The 19,696-nt window shown below is 42.5% G+C and overlaps 1 protein-coding gene across 1 annotated transcript in view; it reads left to right on the top strand.

The window, feature by feature from the left end:
- LOC110503039 (integrin alpha-9) overlaps positions 1–19,696 on the top strand; it is a 160,169-nt gene that overhangs the window by 33,649 nt on the left and 106,824 nt on the right. Inside the window, exons 6-13 of the mRNA XM_036960871.2 lie at positions 4,571–4,700; positions 4,902–4,987; positions 5,466–5,528; positions 7,214–7,351; positions 9,620–9,725; positions 14,737–14,831; positions 16,482–16,572; positions 19,428–19,473. Of these exons, the coding sequence (XP_036816766.2) occupies positions 4,571–4,700; positions 4,902–4,987; positions 5,466–5,528; positions 7,214–7,351; positions 9,620–9,725; positions 14,737–14,831; positions 16,482–16,572; positions 19,428–19,473 (755 nt within the window). The remainder of the gene's footprint in view (positions 1–4,570; positions 4,701–4,901; positions 4,988–5,465; positions 5,529–7,213; positions 7,352–9,619; positions 9,726–14,736; positions 14,832–16,481; positions 16,573–19,427; positions 19,474–19,696) is intronic.

Here is a 19,696-nt window from a genome sequence, read left to right as displayed (position 1 = left end):
GAGTTACTAAGTTACACAAGCTTGTTAACATCTCCTAACCTGGAGTGTGGTTAGGCTCACATGCTCACAGTGAGTTACTAAGTTACAGTAGCTTGTTAACATCTCCTAACCTGGAGTGTGGTTAGGCTCACATGCTCACAGTGAGTTACTAAGTTACAGTAGCTTGTTAACATCTCCTAACCTGGAGTGTGGTTAGGCTCACATGCTCGCAGTGAGTTACTAAGTTACACAAGCTTGTTAACATCTCCTAACCTGGAGTGTGGTTAGGCTCACATGCTCGCAGTGAGTTACTAAGTTAAACAAACTTGTTAACATCTCCTAACCTGGAGTGTGGTTAGGCTCACATGCTCACAGTGAGTTACTAAGTTACACAAGCTTGTTAACATCTCCTAACCTGGAGTGTGGTTAGGCTCACATGCTCGCAGTGAGTTACTAAGTTACAGTAGCTTGTTAACATCTCCTAACCTGGAGTGTGGTTAGGCTCACATGCTCACAGTGAGTTACTAAGTTACACAAGCTTGTTAACATCTTCTAACCTGGAGTGTGGTTAGGCTCACATGCTCACAGTGAGTTACTAAGTTACAGTAGCTTGTTAACATCTCCTAACCTGGAGTGTGGTTAGGCTCACATGCTCACAGTGAGTTACTAAGTTACACAAGCTTGTTAACATCTCCTAACCTGGAGTGTGGTTAGGCTCACATGCTCACAGTGAGTTACTAAGTTACACAAGCTTGTTAACATCTCCTAACCTGGAGTGTGGTTAGGCTCACATGCTCGCAGTGAGTTACTAAGTTACACAAGCTTGTTAACATCTCCTAACCTGGAGTGTGGTTAGGCTCACATGCTCACAGTGAGTTACTAAGTTACACAAGCTTGTTAACATCTCCTAACCTGGAGTGTGGTTAGGCTCACATGCTCGCAGTGAGTTACTAAGTTACACGAGCTTGTTAACATCTCCTAACCTGGAGTGTGGTTAGGCTCACATGCTCGCAGTGAGTTACTAAGTTACAGTAGCTTGTTAACATCTCCTAACCTGGAGTGTGGTTAGGCTCACATGCTCGCAGTGAGTTACTAAGTTACACAAGCTTGTTAACATCTCCTAACCTGGAGTGTGGTTAGGCTCACATGCTCGCAGTGAGTTACTAAGTTACACAAGCTTGTTAACATCTCCTAACCTGGAGTGTGGTTAGGCTCACATGCTCACAGTGAGTTACTAAGTTACAGTAGCTTGTTAACATCTCCTAACCTGGAGTGTGGTTAGACTCACATGGTTGCAGTGAGTTACTAAGTTACACAAGCTTGTTAACATCTCCTAACCTGGAGTGTGGTTAGGCTCACATGCTCGCAGTGAGTTACTAAGTTACACGAGCTTGTTAACATCTCCTAACCTGGAGTGTGGTTAGGCTCACATGGTTGCAGTGAGTTACTAAGTTACACAAGCTTGTTAACATCTCCTAACCTGGAGTGTGGTTAGGCTCACATGCTCACAGTGAGTTACTAAGTTACACAAGCTTGTTAACATCTCCTAACCTGGAGTGTGGTTAGGCTCACATGCTCGCAGTGAGTTACTAAGTTACAGTAGCTTGTTAACATCTCCTAACCTGGAGTGTGGTTAGGCTCACATGGTTGCAGTGAGTTACTAAGTTACAGTAGCTTGTTAACATCTCCTAACCTGGAGTGTGGTTAGGCTCACATGCTCACAGTGAGTTACTAAGTTACACAAGCTTGTTAACATCTCCTAACCTGGAGTGTGGTTAGGCTCACATGCTCACAGTGAGTTACTAAGTTACACAAGCTTGTTAACATCTCCTAACCTGGAGTGTGGTTAGGCTCACATGCTCACAGTGAGTTACTAAGTTACAGTAGCTTGTTAACATCTCCTAACCTGGAGTGTGGTTAGGCTCACATGGTTTAGCACTCGACCACATGGGCTGCATCCCAAATGACTCCATATTCCATATATAGTCGCTACTGACCAGGGCCCATAGCTCTCTGGTCAAAATTGGTGCACTATATAGGGAATAGGGGGCCATTTGTGATACATCCATGCTCTTTGTACTGAGTCTGTACTTTGTTGGAGTGATTTAAAGACGTGTCTAACAGTAGTGCGCCCTGGTCTGGGGTGTGTAATGAGGAGCAACCAGACGCTGCACTTGATGCATTTATGAAACTACTTATTCCTGTTACCAATAAGCACGCACCCATTAAGACAATTACTGTAAAAACTGTTCAATCCCCTTGGATTGATGAGGAATTAAAAAATTGTATGGTTGAGAGGGATGAGCCAAAAGGTATGGCAATCAAGTCTGGCAGCCCAACTGATTGGCAAACGTGCCGCAAATTAAGAAATCATGTGACTAAACTAAAGAAAAATATAAAGAAACTACACTATGAAACAAAGATAAATTATATAAAGAATGATAGTAAAAAGCTTTGGGGCACCTTCAATATACATTTTTGGGGAAAAAAGCCAACTAGGCTCCTTCATTTATTGAATCAGATGGCTCATTCATCACAAAGCCCACTGATATTGCAAGCTACTTCAATGACTTTGTCATTTGCAAGATAAGCAAACTTAGGGATGACATGCCATGTACAAACATTGACACGACATCCATGTATATCGGACCAAATATGAAAGACAAGAATTACTTTTGAATTCTGTAAAGTCAGTGTGGAAGAGGTGAAAAACATTATTGTTATCTATCAACAATGACGCGCCACTGGGGTCTGACAATCTAGATTGAAAATTACTGAGGATAATAGCAGACAATATTGCCACAATGGAAATAAGTCCCAGACTTTATTGTGTGTTATCCTCAATGATTTATTCATGTGCATGTATGTTTTTTTTCAAGTTTTATGTGTGCTTGTTTTTTAAAATGGTTGAATTAATAAACTAAACTAAAACTAAACACTCCTATTTGCCACATCTTCAATTTAAGCCTACAAGAGAGTGTGTTCCCTCAGGCCTGGAGGGAAGCTAAAGTCATTCCGCTACCCAAGAATAGTAAAGCCCCCTTTATTGGCTCAAATAGCCAACCAATCAGCCTGTTACCAACCCTTAGTAAACGTCTGCAAAAAAGTGTATTTGACAAGTGCAACAGAATTTCAGCATGCTTTTAGAGAAGGACATTCAACAAGCTGATAAAATGATTTTGGGGGCTGTCTTGTTTGACTTCAGTGCAGCTTTTGACATTATCGATCATAGTCTGCTGCTGGAAAAATTGATGTGTTATGGCTTTACGCCTGTAATGTCGATGAAGAGTTACTTGTCTAACAGAACACAGAGGGTGTTATTTAATGGAAGTCTATCAAATATAATCCAGTTAGAATCAGGAATTCCCCAGGGTAGCTGTTTAGGCCCCATGCTTTTATTTTTTTTTACTAACGACATTTGAGTAAAGCCAGAGTTTCTATGTATGTGAATGACTCAACACTACAGTGACTGAAATGAGTCAACACTCAACAAAGAGCTGCAGTATTTCTAAAACTAAAAACAATGTATTTGGAACAAAACACTCACTAAAACCTAAACCTCAACTATATCTTGTAATAAATAATGTGTAAATTGAACAAGTTGAGATGACTAAACTGCTTGGAGTAACACTAGATTGTAAACTGTCATGGTCGAAATATATTGATGCAGTAGTAGCTAAGATGGGGAGAAGTCTGTCCATAATAAAGCGTTGCTCTGCCTTCTTAACAACACTATCAACAAGGCAGGTCCTACGGGCCCTGGTTTTGTCGCACCTTGACTACTGTTCAGTTGTGTGGTCAAGGGCCACAAAAAAGGACTTATTGCAAATTGGTTCAGAACAGAGTAGCACGGCTGGCCCTTGGATGTGCACAGAGAGCTAATATTAATAATATGCATGTCAATCTCTCCTGGCTGAAACGACTACTTTTATTTGTAATAGGTATTGAAATGTTGAATGCACCGAGCTGTCAGTCTAAACTACTGGAACACAGCTCCGAGGTCTCTTCACAGTCCCCAAGGTCAGAACTGACTATGGGAGGCACACAGTACTACATAGAGCCATGATTACATGGAACTCCATTCCACATCAAGTAACTGATGCAAGCAGTAAAATTAGATTTAAAAACAAATAAAAAAAACACCTTATGGAACAGCGGGGACTGTGAAGCAGCACAAACATTGGCACACACACACACACACACACACACACACACACACACACACACACACACACACACACACTATACATACACATGGATTTAGTACTGTAGATATGTGGTAGTGGTGGAGTAGGGGCCTGAGGGCACACGGTGTGTTTTGAAATCTGTGAATTTATTGTAATGTTTTAAAATTGTATAAACTGCCATAATTTTGCTGAACCTCAGGAAGAGTGCAGCTAATGGAGATCCATAATAAATACAAATACAAATATGAAGTCTTGCCAATCCATTAAAGTGTGATCCAGTATTTTCACTTAAGTTAATTGCTGAACAGTCTACTCTCTGTCTCTCTTTCTGATGTATTGTGACTTCGTTGGGTCGACTTTGTGAGAGACAGGGAGTCAATATGGTGTGTTTGTGGTCATATCAGGAGCTGGTGGTGATGGGAGCTCCAGGATCATACTACTGGACAGGAACAGTTAAGGTCTACAACCTGACCTCCAACACCTTCTACAACCCCAACAAAGAAGACATTGACTCACACAGATACAGTTATCTAGGTATGTATCCTGTCTTTGATTAGTTTACTCAATCCATCACATTCATATACAGCTTTTTTTTTCACATCAACCGTTTGACAAGTAAGGCTTTACAGTAACTTGGCATATACTACCAAAGAGCAACAGTGAATTATCACATTTGACCAACTCTGTCTGTCTGTTTGACCGACTTTAACTGTCGGTTTGACCAACACTTTACAGGCTATGCCGTGACTACTGGACACTTCTCCTCTCCTAACATCATAGATGTGGCTGCAGGAGCTCCACAACACAGTGGAGGGGGGAAAGTATGTACTGGAATGTTATACCTTTGTTGTGTTATTGCATTGGTGTGGTACATACCTGTCCTGTGTACCTGTAACATACATACCTGTACAGAGTACCTGTAACATACATACATGTCCTGTGTACCTGTAATGTACATACCTGTCCTGTGTCCCCTTAACATACATACCTGTACTGTGTACCTCTAACTTACATACCTGTCCTGTGTACCTGTAACATACATACCTGTACTGAGTACCTCTAACATACATACCTGTACTGTGTACCTGTAACATACATACCTGTACTGAGTACCTGTAATGTACATACCTGTACTGTGTACCTCTAACGTACATACCTGTCCTGTGTACCTGTAACATAAATACCTGTAATGAGTACCTGTAATGTACATACCTGTAATGTGTACCTCTAACGTACATACTTGTACTGTGTACCTGAAACGTACCAGTATTTTAACGCTGTTGACTCCTTTCCCTCCAGGTTTACATTTTCAGAATCAATGGAGTGTCTTTGGTGAAGATCTTTCAAGCCTCGGGGACAATGGTATGTGTCTGAAGGTTCACAGTTAGCTACTATGCTTTTTAACCATTACTAAATAAGTGACATATTTTTGTTTATTTACCAGTGTGTCGGTAGTAATCACTCTTAATATATGCCATTTAGCAGACACTTTTACCCAAAGTGACTTAGTCATGCATCATACATTTTACAGATGGGTGGTCCCGGGAATCTAACCCACTACCTTGGCATTACAAGCACCTTGCTTTACCAACTGAGCAACAAAGAACTACCGTTCACTTCAAGCATCTGTTAGCATTCTTTGTTATCAGAAATAACATAGTGCTACACTTGAGTTATAATGGACACATGCCTTGTCTTGTTCTAAAAAGCATGCTCAATGGAGAGTCTCTAATGTTAATCTGGGTCTGGGAAACCAGGCCCCAGGCCCCACATGCCTTGTCTTGTTCTAAAAAGCATGCTCAATGGAGAGTCTCTAATGTTAATCTGGGTCTGGGAAACCAGGCCCCATGTGTTGTAGAGTACACATAGCTGGTGTAGATGAAGCATGGCAGGCTGCTAGTTCATAGCAGGTGTAGATGAAGCATGGCAGGTTGCTAGTTCATAGCAGGTGTAGCTGAAGCATGGCAGGCTGCTAGTTCATAGCAGGTGTAGATGAAGCATGGCAGGTTGCTAGTTCAAAGCTGTTGTAGAAGAAGCATGGTAGGCTGCTAGTTCATAGCATGGCAGGCTGCTAGTTCAAAGCTGTTGTAGAAGAAGCATGGTAGGCTGCTAGTTCATAGCAGGTGTAGATTAAGCATGGCAGGATGCTAGTTCATAGCAGGTGTAGATGAAGCATGGCAGGCTGCTAGTTCAGCCGGTGTCGCTGAAACATGACAGGCTGCTAGTTCTTTGTTTTCTCAGGAGAACCACACTGTTTATGCTGTCTATGTAATGTTTAGAGAGCAGCAGTGGTTAGCTAATGGGAGGGAAGGAGGCTGTGGGCTGCATTCCAAACAACAGCCCATGGGCTTTGGTCAAAAGTAGTACACTATATAGGGAAAGACATGCCATTTGGGACACATCCCTCGTCTGGCCAGGAACCACACAGCTAGGGAGGGCAATTCACATGGTTTTAAGCGTAAATAACAAGTATATCTTGGTAGATAAAGATACGTTTTGTAAATATTCTGTTAATGTTGGTCAAGATATGAAAGGGAAAATAAATCTAGTCAGATTGTGGAGGGAGAGGATGATGAAACTAAAGTGCATGTATATCTTGATGGCATGCAGAAAAGCAGACCTCCTAGGCAATGAATATAGGAAAGGAGAGGAGAGGAGAGGAGAGGAGAGGAGAGGAGAGGAGAGGAGAGGAGAGGAGAGGAGAGGAGAGGAGAGGAGAGGAGAATATTTTTTCCAGTGGGAACTTCAGTTGTGGCTAATAAATACACACGTAATTCACATGACAGATACAACATTATACTAGATCAACACCATTACTAATTTTTAGTTGAAAAGCGGTCCTTGACTATGTGATCTGACCAGTGCTGGGTTTGTCTAAGAAACCACTAACCAGTGCTGGGTTTGTCTAAGAAACCACTAACCAGTGCTACGTCCGTCTATAGCTTTATACATTATATAAAAGATTAATACAAAGTCATGTATTTTCACTGATGTGATGTCTGACCCAATGCTGTCTGTCTGTGTGGCTGTGCTTGTTTATTTTCCAGATGGGCTCTTACTTTGGCTCCTCATTATGTGGAGTTGACCTGAACAGGGACGGCCTTTCGGACCTGCTGGTTGGAGCGCCCATGCACAGCACGCTACGGGACGAGGGACAGGTCTCTGTCTACCTCAGCAAAGGCAACGTGAGTGGGAAGATTGAGATCTGGCTTGAACGGGAATAGGGTTCGAAAATGTTATGAACTTTCTGAAATGGCCCATGTTGTTCAGAAGTTGTAGGATATTCAGAAGGGAATGACCAGGGAGGGAATCTTACAGCTAGGAATTCTGTAAATGTGATTTCTGAAAAATATGAGAAATGTGCAATGAACAGTATATTCTAGTCCTCCAGTCAACCTGTGTCGAGCCCTCCGTATGTAAACATGGCTGCCTATACCGTGCAGCAAGAGTTTATATGACCTCCATAGATTGTTCATCTGTCCATGTCAGACCAGCTGGTTAACCAAATGCTAAGAACTTAAAGAAAAGTATTTGCTTTAAAAGTGGGGATTGCTTAACTTTGTCTGTGTTTGGTCCTGTTCTATTTGTGAGGTATCATTAGGATGTTGTAACTAGCTAGTCTTGGAGGTTCTTACGGTGAGTTATCATTAGGATGTTGTAACTAGCTAGTCTTGGAGGTTCGTACGGTGAGTTATCATTAGGATGTTGTAACTAGCTAGTCTTGGAGGTTCGTACGGTGAGTTATCATTAGGATGTTGTAACTAACTAGTCTTGGAGGTTCTTACGGCGAGTTATCATTAGGATGTTGTAACTAGCTAGTCTTGGAGGTTCTTACGGTGAGTTATCATTAGGATGTTGTAACTAACTAGTCTTGGAGGTTCTTACGGTGAGTTATCATTAGGATGATGTAACTAACTAGTCTTGGAGGTTCTTACGGTGAGTTATCATTAGGATGTTGTAACTAGCTAGTCTTGGAGGTTCTTACGGTGAGTTATCATTAGGATGTTGTAACTAACTAGTCTTGGAGGTTCTTACGGTGAGTTATCATTAGGATGCTTGTAACTAGCTAGTCTTGGAGGTTCTTACGGTGAGTTATCATTAGGATGTTGTAACTAGCTAGTCTTGGAGGTTCTTACAGTGAGTTATCATTAGGATGTTGTAACTAGCTAGTCTTGGAGGTTCTTACGGAGAGTTATCATGAGGATGTTGTAACTAGCTAGTCTTGGAGGTTCGTACGGTGAGTTATCATTAGGATGTTGTAACTAGCTAGTCTTGGAGGTTCGTACGGTGAGTTATCATTAGGATGTTGTAACTAACTAGTCTTGGAGGTTCTTACGGCGAGTTATCATTAGGATGTTGTAACTAGCTAGTCTTGGAGGTTCTTACGGTGAGTTATCATTAGGATGTTGTAACTAACTAGTCTTGGAGGTTCTTACGGTGAGTTATCATTAGGATGTTGTAACTAGCTAGTCTTGGAGGTTCTTACGGTGAGTTATCATTAGGATGTTGTAACTAGCTAGTCTTGGAGGTTCTTACGGTGAGTTATCATTAGGATGTTGTAACTAGCTAGTCTTGGAGGTTCTTACGGTGAGTTATCATTAGGATGTTGTAACTAGCTAGTCTTGGAGGTTCTTACGGTGAGTTATCATTAGGATGTTGTAACTAGCTAGTCTTGGAGGTTCTTACGGTTAGTTATCATTAGGATGTTGTAACTAGCTAGTCTTGGAGGTTCTTACGGTGAGTTATCATTAGGATGTTGTAACTAGCTAGTCTTGGAGGTTCTTACGGTGAGTTATCATTAGGATATTGTAACTAGCTAGTCTTTGAGGTACTTACGGTGAGTTATCATTATGATGTTGTAACTAGCTAGTCTTGGAGGTTCTTACGGTGAGTTATCATTAGGATGTTGTAACTAGCTAGTCTTGGAGGTTCTTACGGTGAGTTATCATTAGGATGTTGTAACTAGCTAGTCTTGGAGGTTCTTACGGTGAGTTATCATTAGGATGTTGTAACTAGCTAGTCTTGGAGGTTCTTACGGTGAGTTTGGTAATTTGAGTTTTTAGTGAAAAATATGGATGTATTTTAGTTAGGCTCCCGAGTGGTGCAGTAGTCTAAGGCACTGCATCTCAGCGCTAGAGGCGTCACTACTGATACCCTGGTTCGAATCCAGGCTGTATCACAACCGTCCATGATTGGGAGTCCCATAGGGCGGCGCACAACTGTCCCAGCGTCATCCGGGTTTCACCGGGGTAGGCCATCATTGTAAATAAGAATTTGTTCTTAACTGACTTGCCTAGTTAAATAAATAAATAAATATTATAATAACCATTGCCCTTTAAAGTAAAGGGTTGTGTCATGTCATAACCATTCCCCTTTAGTTATGGGTTGATTCACGTAATAACCGTTCCTCAGTGTAACGTCCTAACCGTACCCCTGTCTGACTCTAATTGCAGGGTGTGATGGAGGAAGTAGGACTCTTAAATGGTGATAATGCCTACAGTGCACACTTTGGAGAGTGCATCACTGCAATCGGAGACATTGATGACGATGGGTACCAAGGTAAGTATCTCTCAACTGACTCACTGTGTTTTCAAGTATAGAATGTATGCTTATGAAAATGCGTCCACTCCTTCAACCTCCACCATTGTTGCACAAATACCAAACTTCTCGATGACACACTCATGAATATTAAATTATTTTCATGAGAAGTGGTCTGGTCGACAATGTTTCTGGAATGTGATATAGCTAGTCATACAAAAGCTTTTCTCTCAGAGACGTTCTGTTTGGAATATCTTATGGAGAGGGAAGCACAACTCCCCTTTAACGCATGTGTATGTACATAGCACACACACACCCATATATAGCACACACACATCCAGATATAGCACACACACACACACAGATATAGCACACACACACACACAGATATAGCACACACACACACCCAGATATAGCACACACACACACAGATATAGCACACGCACACACACACACACACACCCATATATAGCACACAAACCCAGATATAGCACACACACACATCCAGATATAGCGCACACACACACACACACACACACACACAGATATAGCACACACACACACACACCCAGATATAGCGCGCACACACACACACAGATATAGCACACACACAAACACACAGATATAGCACACACACCCAGATATAGCACACCCACACACACCCAGATATAGCACACACACACACACACACACACACACACACATACGCACGCACGCACGCACACACACACACACACACACACACACACACACACACACACACACCCAGATGTAGCACACACACACCCAGATATAGCACACACACACACCCAGATATAGCACACACACACACCCAGATATAGCACACACACACACCCAGATATAGCACACACACAGACCAAGATATAGCACACACACAGATATAGCACACACACACACACACAGATATAGCACACACACACACAGATATAGCACACACCCACACCCAGATATAGCACACACATCCACAGAAATAGCACACACACACACACAGATATAGCACACACACACACACAGAGATATAGCACACACACACACACGCAGATATAGCACACACACACACACACACACACCCATATATAGCACACACACCCACCCAGATATAGCACACACACCCAGATATAGCACACACACAGACCAAGATATAGCACACACACACCCAGATATAGCACACACCCCCAGATATAGCACACACACACACTCCCAGATATAGCGTACACACCCCCAGATATAACGTACACCCCCCCAGATATAACATACACACCCCCAGATATAGCGTACACACCCCCAGATATAACGTACACACCCCCAGATATAACGTACACACCCCCAGATATAACGTACACACCCCCAGATATAGCGTACACACCCCCAGATATAACGTACACACCCCCAGATATAACGTACACACCCCCAGATATAGCGTACACACCCCCAGATATAACGTACACACCCCCAGATATAACGTACACACCCCCAGATATAACGTACACACCCCCAGATATAACGTACACACCCCCAGATATAACGTACACACCCCCAGATATAGCGTACACACCCCCAGATATAACGTACACACCCCCAGATATAACGTACACACCCCCAGATATAACGTACACACCCCCAGATATAGTGTACACACCCCCAGATATAGCGTACACACCCCCAGATATAGCGTACACACCCCCAGATATAGCGTACACACCCCCAGATATAACGTACACACACCCAGCCTATTTTCCTGGCACTCACTGGAATAGTCTAGAGATTTTTCTTGGTGCGTGTTTCATACTGGAATAGTCTAAATGTTTGTGATTGAATTAAGGCCAGGACTGGATAGCCTGGAGAACATTAACACCATTATCTGATGAGGAATCTACTGTTAGACTGCAGAGCAGTAACACTGTCTCTCATTATCTGATGAGGAATCTACTGATAGACTGCAGAGCAGTAACAGTCTCCCTTTATCTGATGAGGAATCTAGTGATAGACTGGAGGGCAGTAACACTGTCTCCCTTTATCTGATGAGGAATCTAGTGATAGACTGGAGGGCAGTAACACTGTCTCCCTTTATGTGATGAGGAATCTACTGTTATACTGGATAGACTGGAGAGCAGTAACACTGTCTCCCTTTATCTGATGAGGAATCTAGTGATAGACTGGAGGGCAGTAACACTGTCTCCCTTTATCTGATGAGGAATCTAGTGATAGACTGGAGGGCAGTAACACTGTCTCCCTTTATCTGATGAGGAATCTAGTGATAGACTGGAGGGCAGTAACACTGTCTCCCTTTATTTGATGAGGAATCTACTGTTAGAACACTGACGTACCGACTAGCAGTGTTGTTTGAGGGCTGGAGTTGAAAAATGTACTCTGTATCCTGGTGTGTACTAACTTTTTACGCAAGTAAAGTACATGTTGGATAAAAAATTGCACGATAGGCCAGATGGAAACAGCAAATCGGTCAGTAAACTTTCCAAATGTTGACAAAACAAAATACACTAGACAAGGTGGGATCTTTTTGTGTCTCTAAAATTAATTATGCGAGAAATGGCGGTGTGAACACTTTTATGCGCAAATATTGATATAATAATCGTCATATCAAATGAAACTTGGAGTTGCAACACACATGTTGTGTGTTCCTCCCACTTCAACTCAGGAAAGCATACAGTTTATTAGGCTACAGATGAAATATGTTCTGATGAACTTCACAGGGTGGTGAAAGTGCAAGGTGACGATCTTGATGCTCTTTTCCAATAAATATTGAGGGTCTTATTCTGGTGACATGATGATCGATGCTTAGCTGCCGTTTGACATAATCTTGCTTTTTTAGTCCATAATAATCTCATCAGGTAGACTATACCCGAGCTGCTGCCAATACCAGAGTGGGCACATTCGCTATATACAGTGCCTTGCGAAAGTATTCGGCCCCCTTGAACTTTGCGACCTTTTGCCACATTTCAGGCTTCAAACATAAAGATATAAAACTGCATTTTTTTGTGAAGAATCAACAACAAGTGGGACACAATCATGAAGTGGAACGACATTTATTGGATATTTCAAACTTTTTTAACAAATCAAAAACTGAAAAATTGGGCGTTTTGTTTGAAATATCCAATAAATGTCGTTCCACTTCATGATTGTGTCCCACTTGTTGTTGATTCTTCACAAAAAAATACAGTTTTATATCTTTATGTTTGAAGCCTGAAATGTGGCAAAAGGTCACAAAGTTCAAGGGGGCCGAATACTTTCGCAAGGCACTGTAACACATCTTTTTTTGAGACAAAACCATCAGTAGAGTTTGAAATGCGATGAAAACCTGTTTAACTTGTGCTTTTTTATTTGGTACATGGGAATTTAACCGCAAAAGTTATTTTAAGTGCACTATGTCAATTTGATGGAAACAACTCTGGTGGGAAAATGTGCATATTGTTTTTATGCTGATTTTTGAATGTCCGCATCAAAATCTGTAGCCAATTTCCACTCGATATGATTACGTCTTTTTAGATAAGACGAATTCACTACAAAAGTTAAAGATAAGCCATACAATAACTTTATACCCAACAATTACATTCAGTATGTTTAAATTTCTTTCAGAATTTCTTTCAGCTTTTTTTTTTAAATATTTGACCATGTAAAATAAATATGATGAGGTACTTAGTAGACTACATGTATGTTGCTAAATCACATTATAAACCTTGAAGACTTCCTTATCCATGATATGATTCAGTTTTAAAACATTCACTTTTCGCTGAGGCATGCTATAACAATATCACTGAAAAACTGTTTTTGTTTTTAAGGCAATTTCCAGGTTTTGTTGCCAGGGAGGATAAGGGGACATAGTCTTCGTCCCAAATGGCACCCTATTCCTTGCATAGTGCACAACTTTTGACCAGAGCCCTACCTATGGGTGACATGTCGAAGTATGATAATTTTGCCTTCAGCTTTATGGTTCTGTTTCCACTCTCACAGAGGTATCATATTGGGGTTTATGGGCACTGACAACACTTGTCTTTCAAGACAGGGTTTCCCAAACTCAGTCCTGCCCCCCCCCCCCCCCCCTGGGTGCATGTTTTGGTTTTTACCCTGGCACTACACAGCTGATTCAAATAACCAACTCATCATCAAGCTTTGATTATTTGAATCAGCTGTGTAGTGCTAGGACAAAACATTTAATGTGCTCTCTCTCACTGCCTCTCTCTCTCTCTCTGCCTCTCTCTCTCTCTCTCTGCCTCTCTCTCTCTCTCCCTGCCTCTCTCTCTGCCTCCCTCTCTCTCTCTCTCTCTCTGCCTCTCTCTCTCTCTCTGCCTCTCTCTCTCTCTCTGCCTCTCTCTCTATCTCTGCCTCTCTTTCTCTGCCTCCCTCTCTCTCTCTGCCTCTCTCTGCCTCCCTCTCTCTCTCTCTCTCTCTCTCTCTGCCTCTCTCTCTCTCTGCCTCCCTCTCTCTCTCTCTCTCTCTCTGCCTCTCTCTCTCTCTGCCTCTCTCTCTCTCTCTGCCTCTCTTTCTCTGCCTCCCTCTCTCTCTCTGCCTCTCTCTGCCTCCCTCTCTCTCTCTCTCTCTCTCTCTGCCGCTCTCTCTCTCTGCCTCCCTCTCTCTCTCTCTCTCTCTCTGCCTCTCTCTCTCTCTGCCTCTCTCTCTCTCTCTGCCTCTCTCTCTCTGCCTCTCTCTCTCTCTCTTTCGCTGCATCTCTCTCTCTCTCGCTGCATCTCTCTCTCTCTCGCTGCATCTCTCTCTCTGCCTCTCTCTCTCTCTGCCTCTCTCTCTCTCTCTGCCTCTCTCTCTCTCTCTCTCGCTGCATCTCTCTCTCTCTGCCTCTCTCTCTCTCTCTCTCTGCCTCTCTCTCTCTCTCTGCCTCTCTCTCTCTCTCTGCCTCTCTCTCTCTCTCTCTCTCTCTCTGCCGCTCTCTCTCTCTCTGCCGCTCTCTCTCTCTCTGCCGCTCTCTCTCTCTCTGCCGCTCTCTCTCTCTCTGCCGCTCTCTCTCTCTCTGCCGCTCTCTCTCTCTCCTTCTCTCTAGATGTGGCCATAGGAGCACCCAAAGAAGATGACTACGGTGGAGCGGTTTACATTTACCATGGTGATGCCACAGGAATCGTCACCAAATATTCTATGGTAAAGACACTTTCAATGGTTAGATACAAGTAATCAACACCTTGGGTGCATCATCATCTGTTTTTCATTTCTAGTTTAGTGAGCGCGCACAAACACACCGTATTGTGTTAGCAATAAAGATAAGATCACAGCTACATCTATGTTGACACAGCAGCAGTATTCACAATTACACCCTATTCCCTATAGTGCATTACTCTTCAACAGAGCCCTATGTGCACTGAATAGGGAATAGGGTTCCATTTTGGAAGCAACCTCTGACCAATGTGTTATAATGACCCAGGTGGTAATGTTATCCTGGGAGGAGATTTTACACACACTCCCACAGGAGTGTGTTTTCATTAACCTGTAGTCCGGTACAAAGTACTAATCTAATGTCAAGACACACTCACACAAACACAGGAGTGTGTTTTCATTAACCTGTAGTCCAGTACAAAGTACTCATCTAATGTCAAGACACACTCACACAAACACTGGAGGAAATGCAGAACAAAGGATCCCCACAATGGATATTAGCCCCATGAAACATTATACAGTGTGAGTCCCAAATGGCATTACTTAGCCAATATGTTCCAGGTCAAAGTAGTGCACTACATAGGGAGTAGGGTCCATCAGCAGTCCATCAGCTTTATCTACTGAAAGATACAGAGATACAGTATCAGGTGAAATGTAATAGTCTTCTCCAATCCTAGCCTTATTCAGTCTGTTCTAGTAGTGGTAGTAGACAGTGGTCTGTTATAGTAGTGGTAGTAGACAGTGGTCTGTTATAGTAGTGGTAGTAGACAGTGGTAGCAGACAGTGGTCTGTTATAGTAGTGGTAGCAGACAGTGGTCTGTTATAGTAGTGGTAGCAGACAGTGGTCTGTTATAGTAGTGGTAGCAGACAGTGGTCTGTTATAGTAGTGGTAGCAGACAGTGGTCTGTTATAGTAGTGGTAGTAGACAGTGGTCTGTTATAGTAGTGGTAGTAGACAGTGGTCTGTTATAGTAGTGGTAGCAGACAGTGGTCTGTTATAGTAGTGGTAGTAGACAGTGGTCTGTTATAGTAGTGGTAGTAGACAGTGTTCTGTTATAGTAGTGGTAGCAGACAGTGTTCTGTTATAGTAGTGGTAGCAGACAGTGGTCTGTTATAGTAGTGGTAGCAGACAGTGGTCTGTTATAGTAGTGGTAGCAGACAGTGGTCTGTTATAGTAGTGGTAGCAGACAGTGGTCTGTTATAGTAGTGGTAGCAGACAGTGGTCTGTTATAGTAGTGGTAGCAGACAGTGGTCTGTTATAGTAGTGGTAGTAGACAGTGGTCTGTTATAGTAGTTGTAGCAGACAGTGTTCTGTTATAGTAGTGGTAGCAGACAGTGTTCTGTTATAGTAGTGGTAGCAGACAGTGTTCTGTTATAGTAGTGGTAGCAGACAGTGGTCTGTTATAGTAGTGGTAGCAGACAGTGTTCTGTTATAGTAGTGGTAGCAGACAGTGTTCTGTTATAGTAGTGGTAGCAGACAGTGGTCTGTTATAGTAGTGGTAGCAGACTGGTGCTTAGACGGTATGTCTCTGATCCCTACTGCTACAGTAATGTGTTCGCAGTGTTTGGTCTTCAGGTCAGTGTGTGTGCTTGCATGTATGTATATGTTCTATCTCACGTTTTATATCATTCATTGCAGAGAGTGTCTGGACAGAGCATTAACCCCACCCTCCAGATGTTCGGCCAATCAATCTCTGGCAATGTGGACATGGACAGCAATGGATATCCAGGTAGGGTCATACTATACAGTACAATACAGACATGATGCAACATAGCCAACACTAGGTGTAGGGCTAATGAAACACCTAGGACCTACATCTCAACATAGCCAACACTAGGTGTAGGGCTAATGAAACACCTATGACCTACATCTCAACATAGCCAACACTAGGTGTAGGGATAATAAAACACCCAGGACCTACGTCTCAACTTCATGTCGTTATTATATACAGTTGAAGTCGGAAGTTTACATACATTTAAGTTGGAATCATTAAAACTCATTTTTCAACCACCACAAATTTCTTGTTAACAAACTATAGCTTGGCAAGTTGGTTAGGACATCTACTTTGTTCATGACACAAGTCATTTTTCCAACATTTTTTTATAGACAGATTATTTCACTTATAATTCACTGTATCACAGTTCCAGTGGGTCAGAAGTTTACATGCACTAAGTTGACTGTGCCTTTAAACAGCTTGTAAAATTCCAGAAAATGATGTCATGGCTTTAGAAGCTTCTGACAGGCTAATTGACATAATTTGAGTCAATTGGAGGTGTACCTGTGGATGTATTTCAAGGCCTACCGTCAAACGCAGTGCCTCTTTGCTTGACATCATGGGAAAATCAAAAGAAATCAGCCAAGACCTCAGAAAACAATTGTAGACTTCCACAAGTCTGGTTCATCCTTGGGAGAAATTTACAAACGCCTGAAGGCACCACGTTCATCTGTACAAACAATAGTACGCAAGTATAAACACCATGGGACCACGCAGCCGTCATACCACTCAGGAAGGAGACGCGTTCTGTCTCCTAGAGATTAACGTATTTTGGTGCGAAAAGTGCAAATCAATCCCAGAACAACAGCAAAGGACTTTGTGAAGATGCTGGAGGAAACACGTGCTAAATTATCTATATCCACAGTAAAAGATCGTAGGGACAAGATCCAGGGACAAAGAACATACTTTTTGGAGAAATGTCCTCTGGGCTGATGAAACAAAAATAGAACCGTTTGGCCATAATGACCATCGTTATGTTTAGAGGAAAAAGGTGGAGGCTTGCAAGCCGAAGAACACCATCCCAACCGTGAAGCGAGGGGGTGGCAGCATCATGTTATGGGGGTGCTTTTCTGCAGGAGGGACTGGTGCACTTCACAAAATAGATGGCATCATGAGGGAGGAAAATTATGTAGATATATTGAAGCAACATCGCAAGACATCAGTTAAAGCTTGGTCGCAAATGGGTCTTTCAAATGGACAATCACCCCAAGCATACTTCCAAAGTTGTGGCAAAATGGTTTAAGGTCAACAAAGTCAAGGAATTGGAGTGGCCATCATAAAGCCCTGACCTCAATCCTATAGAAAATTTGTGGGCAGAACTGAAAAAGCTTGTGCGAGCAAGGAGGCCTACAAACCTGACTCAGTTACACCAGCTCTGTGAGGAGGAATGGGCCAAAATTCACCCAATTTATTGTGGGAAGCTTATGGAAGGCTTCCCAAAATGTTGGACCCAAATTAAACAATTTAAAGGCAATGCTACCAAATACTAATTGAGTGTTTGTAAACTTCTGACCCACTGGGAATGTGATGAAAGAAATACAATCTGAAATAAATAATTCTCTACTTTTATTCTGACATTTCCCATTCTTAAAATAAAGTGGTGATGCTAACTGACCTAAGACAGGGAATTTTTACTGGGATTAAATGTCAGGAATTGTGAAAAACTGAGTTTAAATATATTTGGCTAAGGTGTATGTAAACTTCTGACTCCAACTGTACCTGCTTGATTAGATTTAGATAAAATAAAATGAACTCAGAATCAGCAGACAAAGTAAAGGATGTCCAAAGAGCTTTGTTGCATTGCTCACTCCTTCTCCTGTCTGTCTGACTCTGAGTCAGCCAGTAACACTCCTTCTCCTGTCTGTCTGACTCTGAGTGGTTACTGGTCAGCCAGTAACACTCCCTCTCCTTTCTGTCTGACTCTGAGTGGTTACTGGTCAGCCAGTAACACTCCTGTCTGTCTGACTCTGAGTGGTTACTGGTCAGCCAGTAACACTCCTGTCTGTCTGAGTCTGAGTGGTTACTGGTCAGCCAGTAACACTCTTGTCTGTCTGACTCTGAATGGTTACTGGTCAGCCAGTAACACTCCTGTCTGTCTGACTCTGAGTGGTTACTGGTCAGCCAGTAACACTCCTGTCTGTCTGACTCTGAGTGGTTACTGATCAGCCAGTAACACTCCTTTCTGTCTGAGTCTGAGTGGTTACTGGTCAGCCAGTAACACTCCTGTCTGTCTGACTCTGAGTGGTTACTGGTCAGCCAGTAACACTCCTGTCTGTCTGACTCTGAGTGGTTACTGGTCAGCCAGTAACACTCCTTTCTGTCTGACTCTGAATGGTTACTGGTCAGCCAGTAACACTCCTGTCTGTCTGAGTCTGAGTGGTTACTGGTCAGCCAGTAACACTCCTGTCTGACTCTGAGTGGTTACTGGTCAGCCAGTAACACTCCTTTCTGTCTGAGTCTGAGTGGTTACTGGTCAGCCAGTAACACTCCTGTCTGTCTGACTCTGAGTGGTTACTGGTCAGCCAGTAACACTCCTGTCTGTCTGACTCTGAGTGGTTACTGGTCAGCCAGTAACACTCCTGTCTGACTCTGAGTGGTTACTGGTCAGCCAGTAACACTCCTGTCTGTCTGACTCTGAGTGGTTACTGGGCTCCACATCAATCGTGTACATTTAGAACTAGAACAGAAAAAAACAGGTATGAGAACCCACAAAGGCCATCACTTGTTAATGATGACCTTTGTGCATCGTGCCATATCTTCAAAGAACGAGAGAGATCTGCTGCGCTCATTTTTTTGTTCTTTCATTGCAGATATTACCATTGGTGCTTTTATGGCTGATAGCGTGGTGTTATTGAGGTAAGTGGTTGTAAGTCAGGCTTTGTTCCAATGTTCATACCAGCATACCACTTTGAATGCAGGCCCAATATGTTGCTCAATTGTAATTGGGACTATGCTAGTGTAGATATTGGAACATAGTAATATAAACACCTTTTTAATTTTTTATTTTTTTTATTTCACCTTTATTTAACCAGATAGGCTAGTTGAGAACAAGTTCTCATTTGCAACTGCGACCTGGCCA

This window comes from Oncorhynchus mykiss, chromosome 23 (assembly GCF_057628025.1).
Source record: "Oncorhynchus mykiss isolate SJ-2025 chromosome 23, ASM5762802v1, whole genome shotgun sequence".
Classification (NCBI taxonomy): domain Eukaryota; kingdom Metazoa; phylum Chordata; class Actinopteri; order Salmoniformes; family Salmonidae; genus Oncorhynchus; species Oncorhynchus mykiss.
The sequence above is the reverse complement of the archived record's forward strand: the minus strand, read 5'-3'. Positions and strand labels throughout refer to the sequence as shown.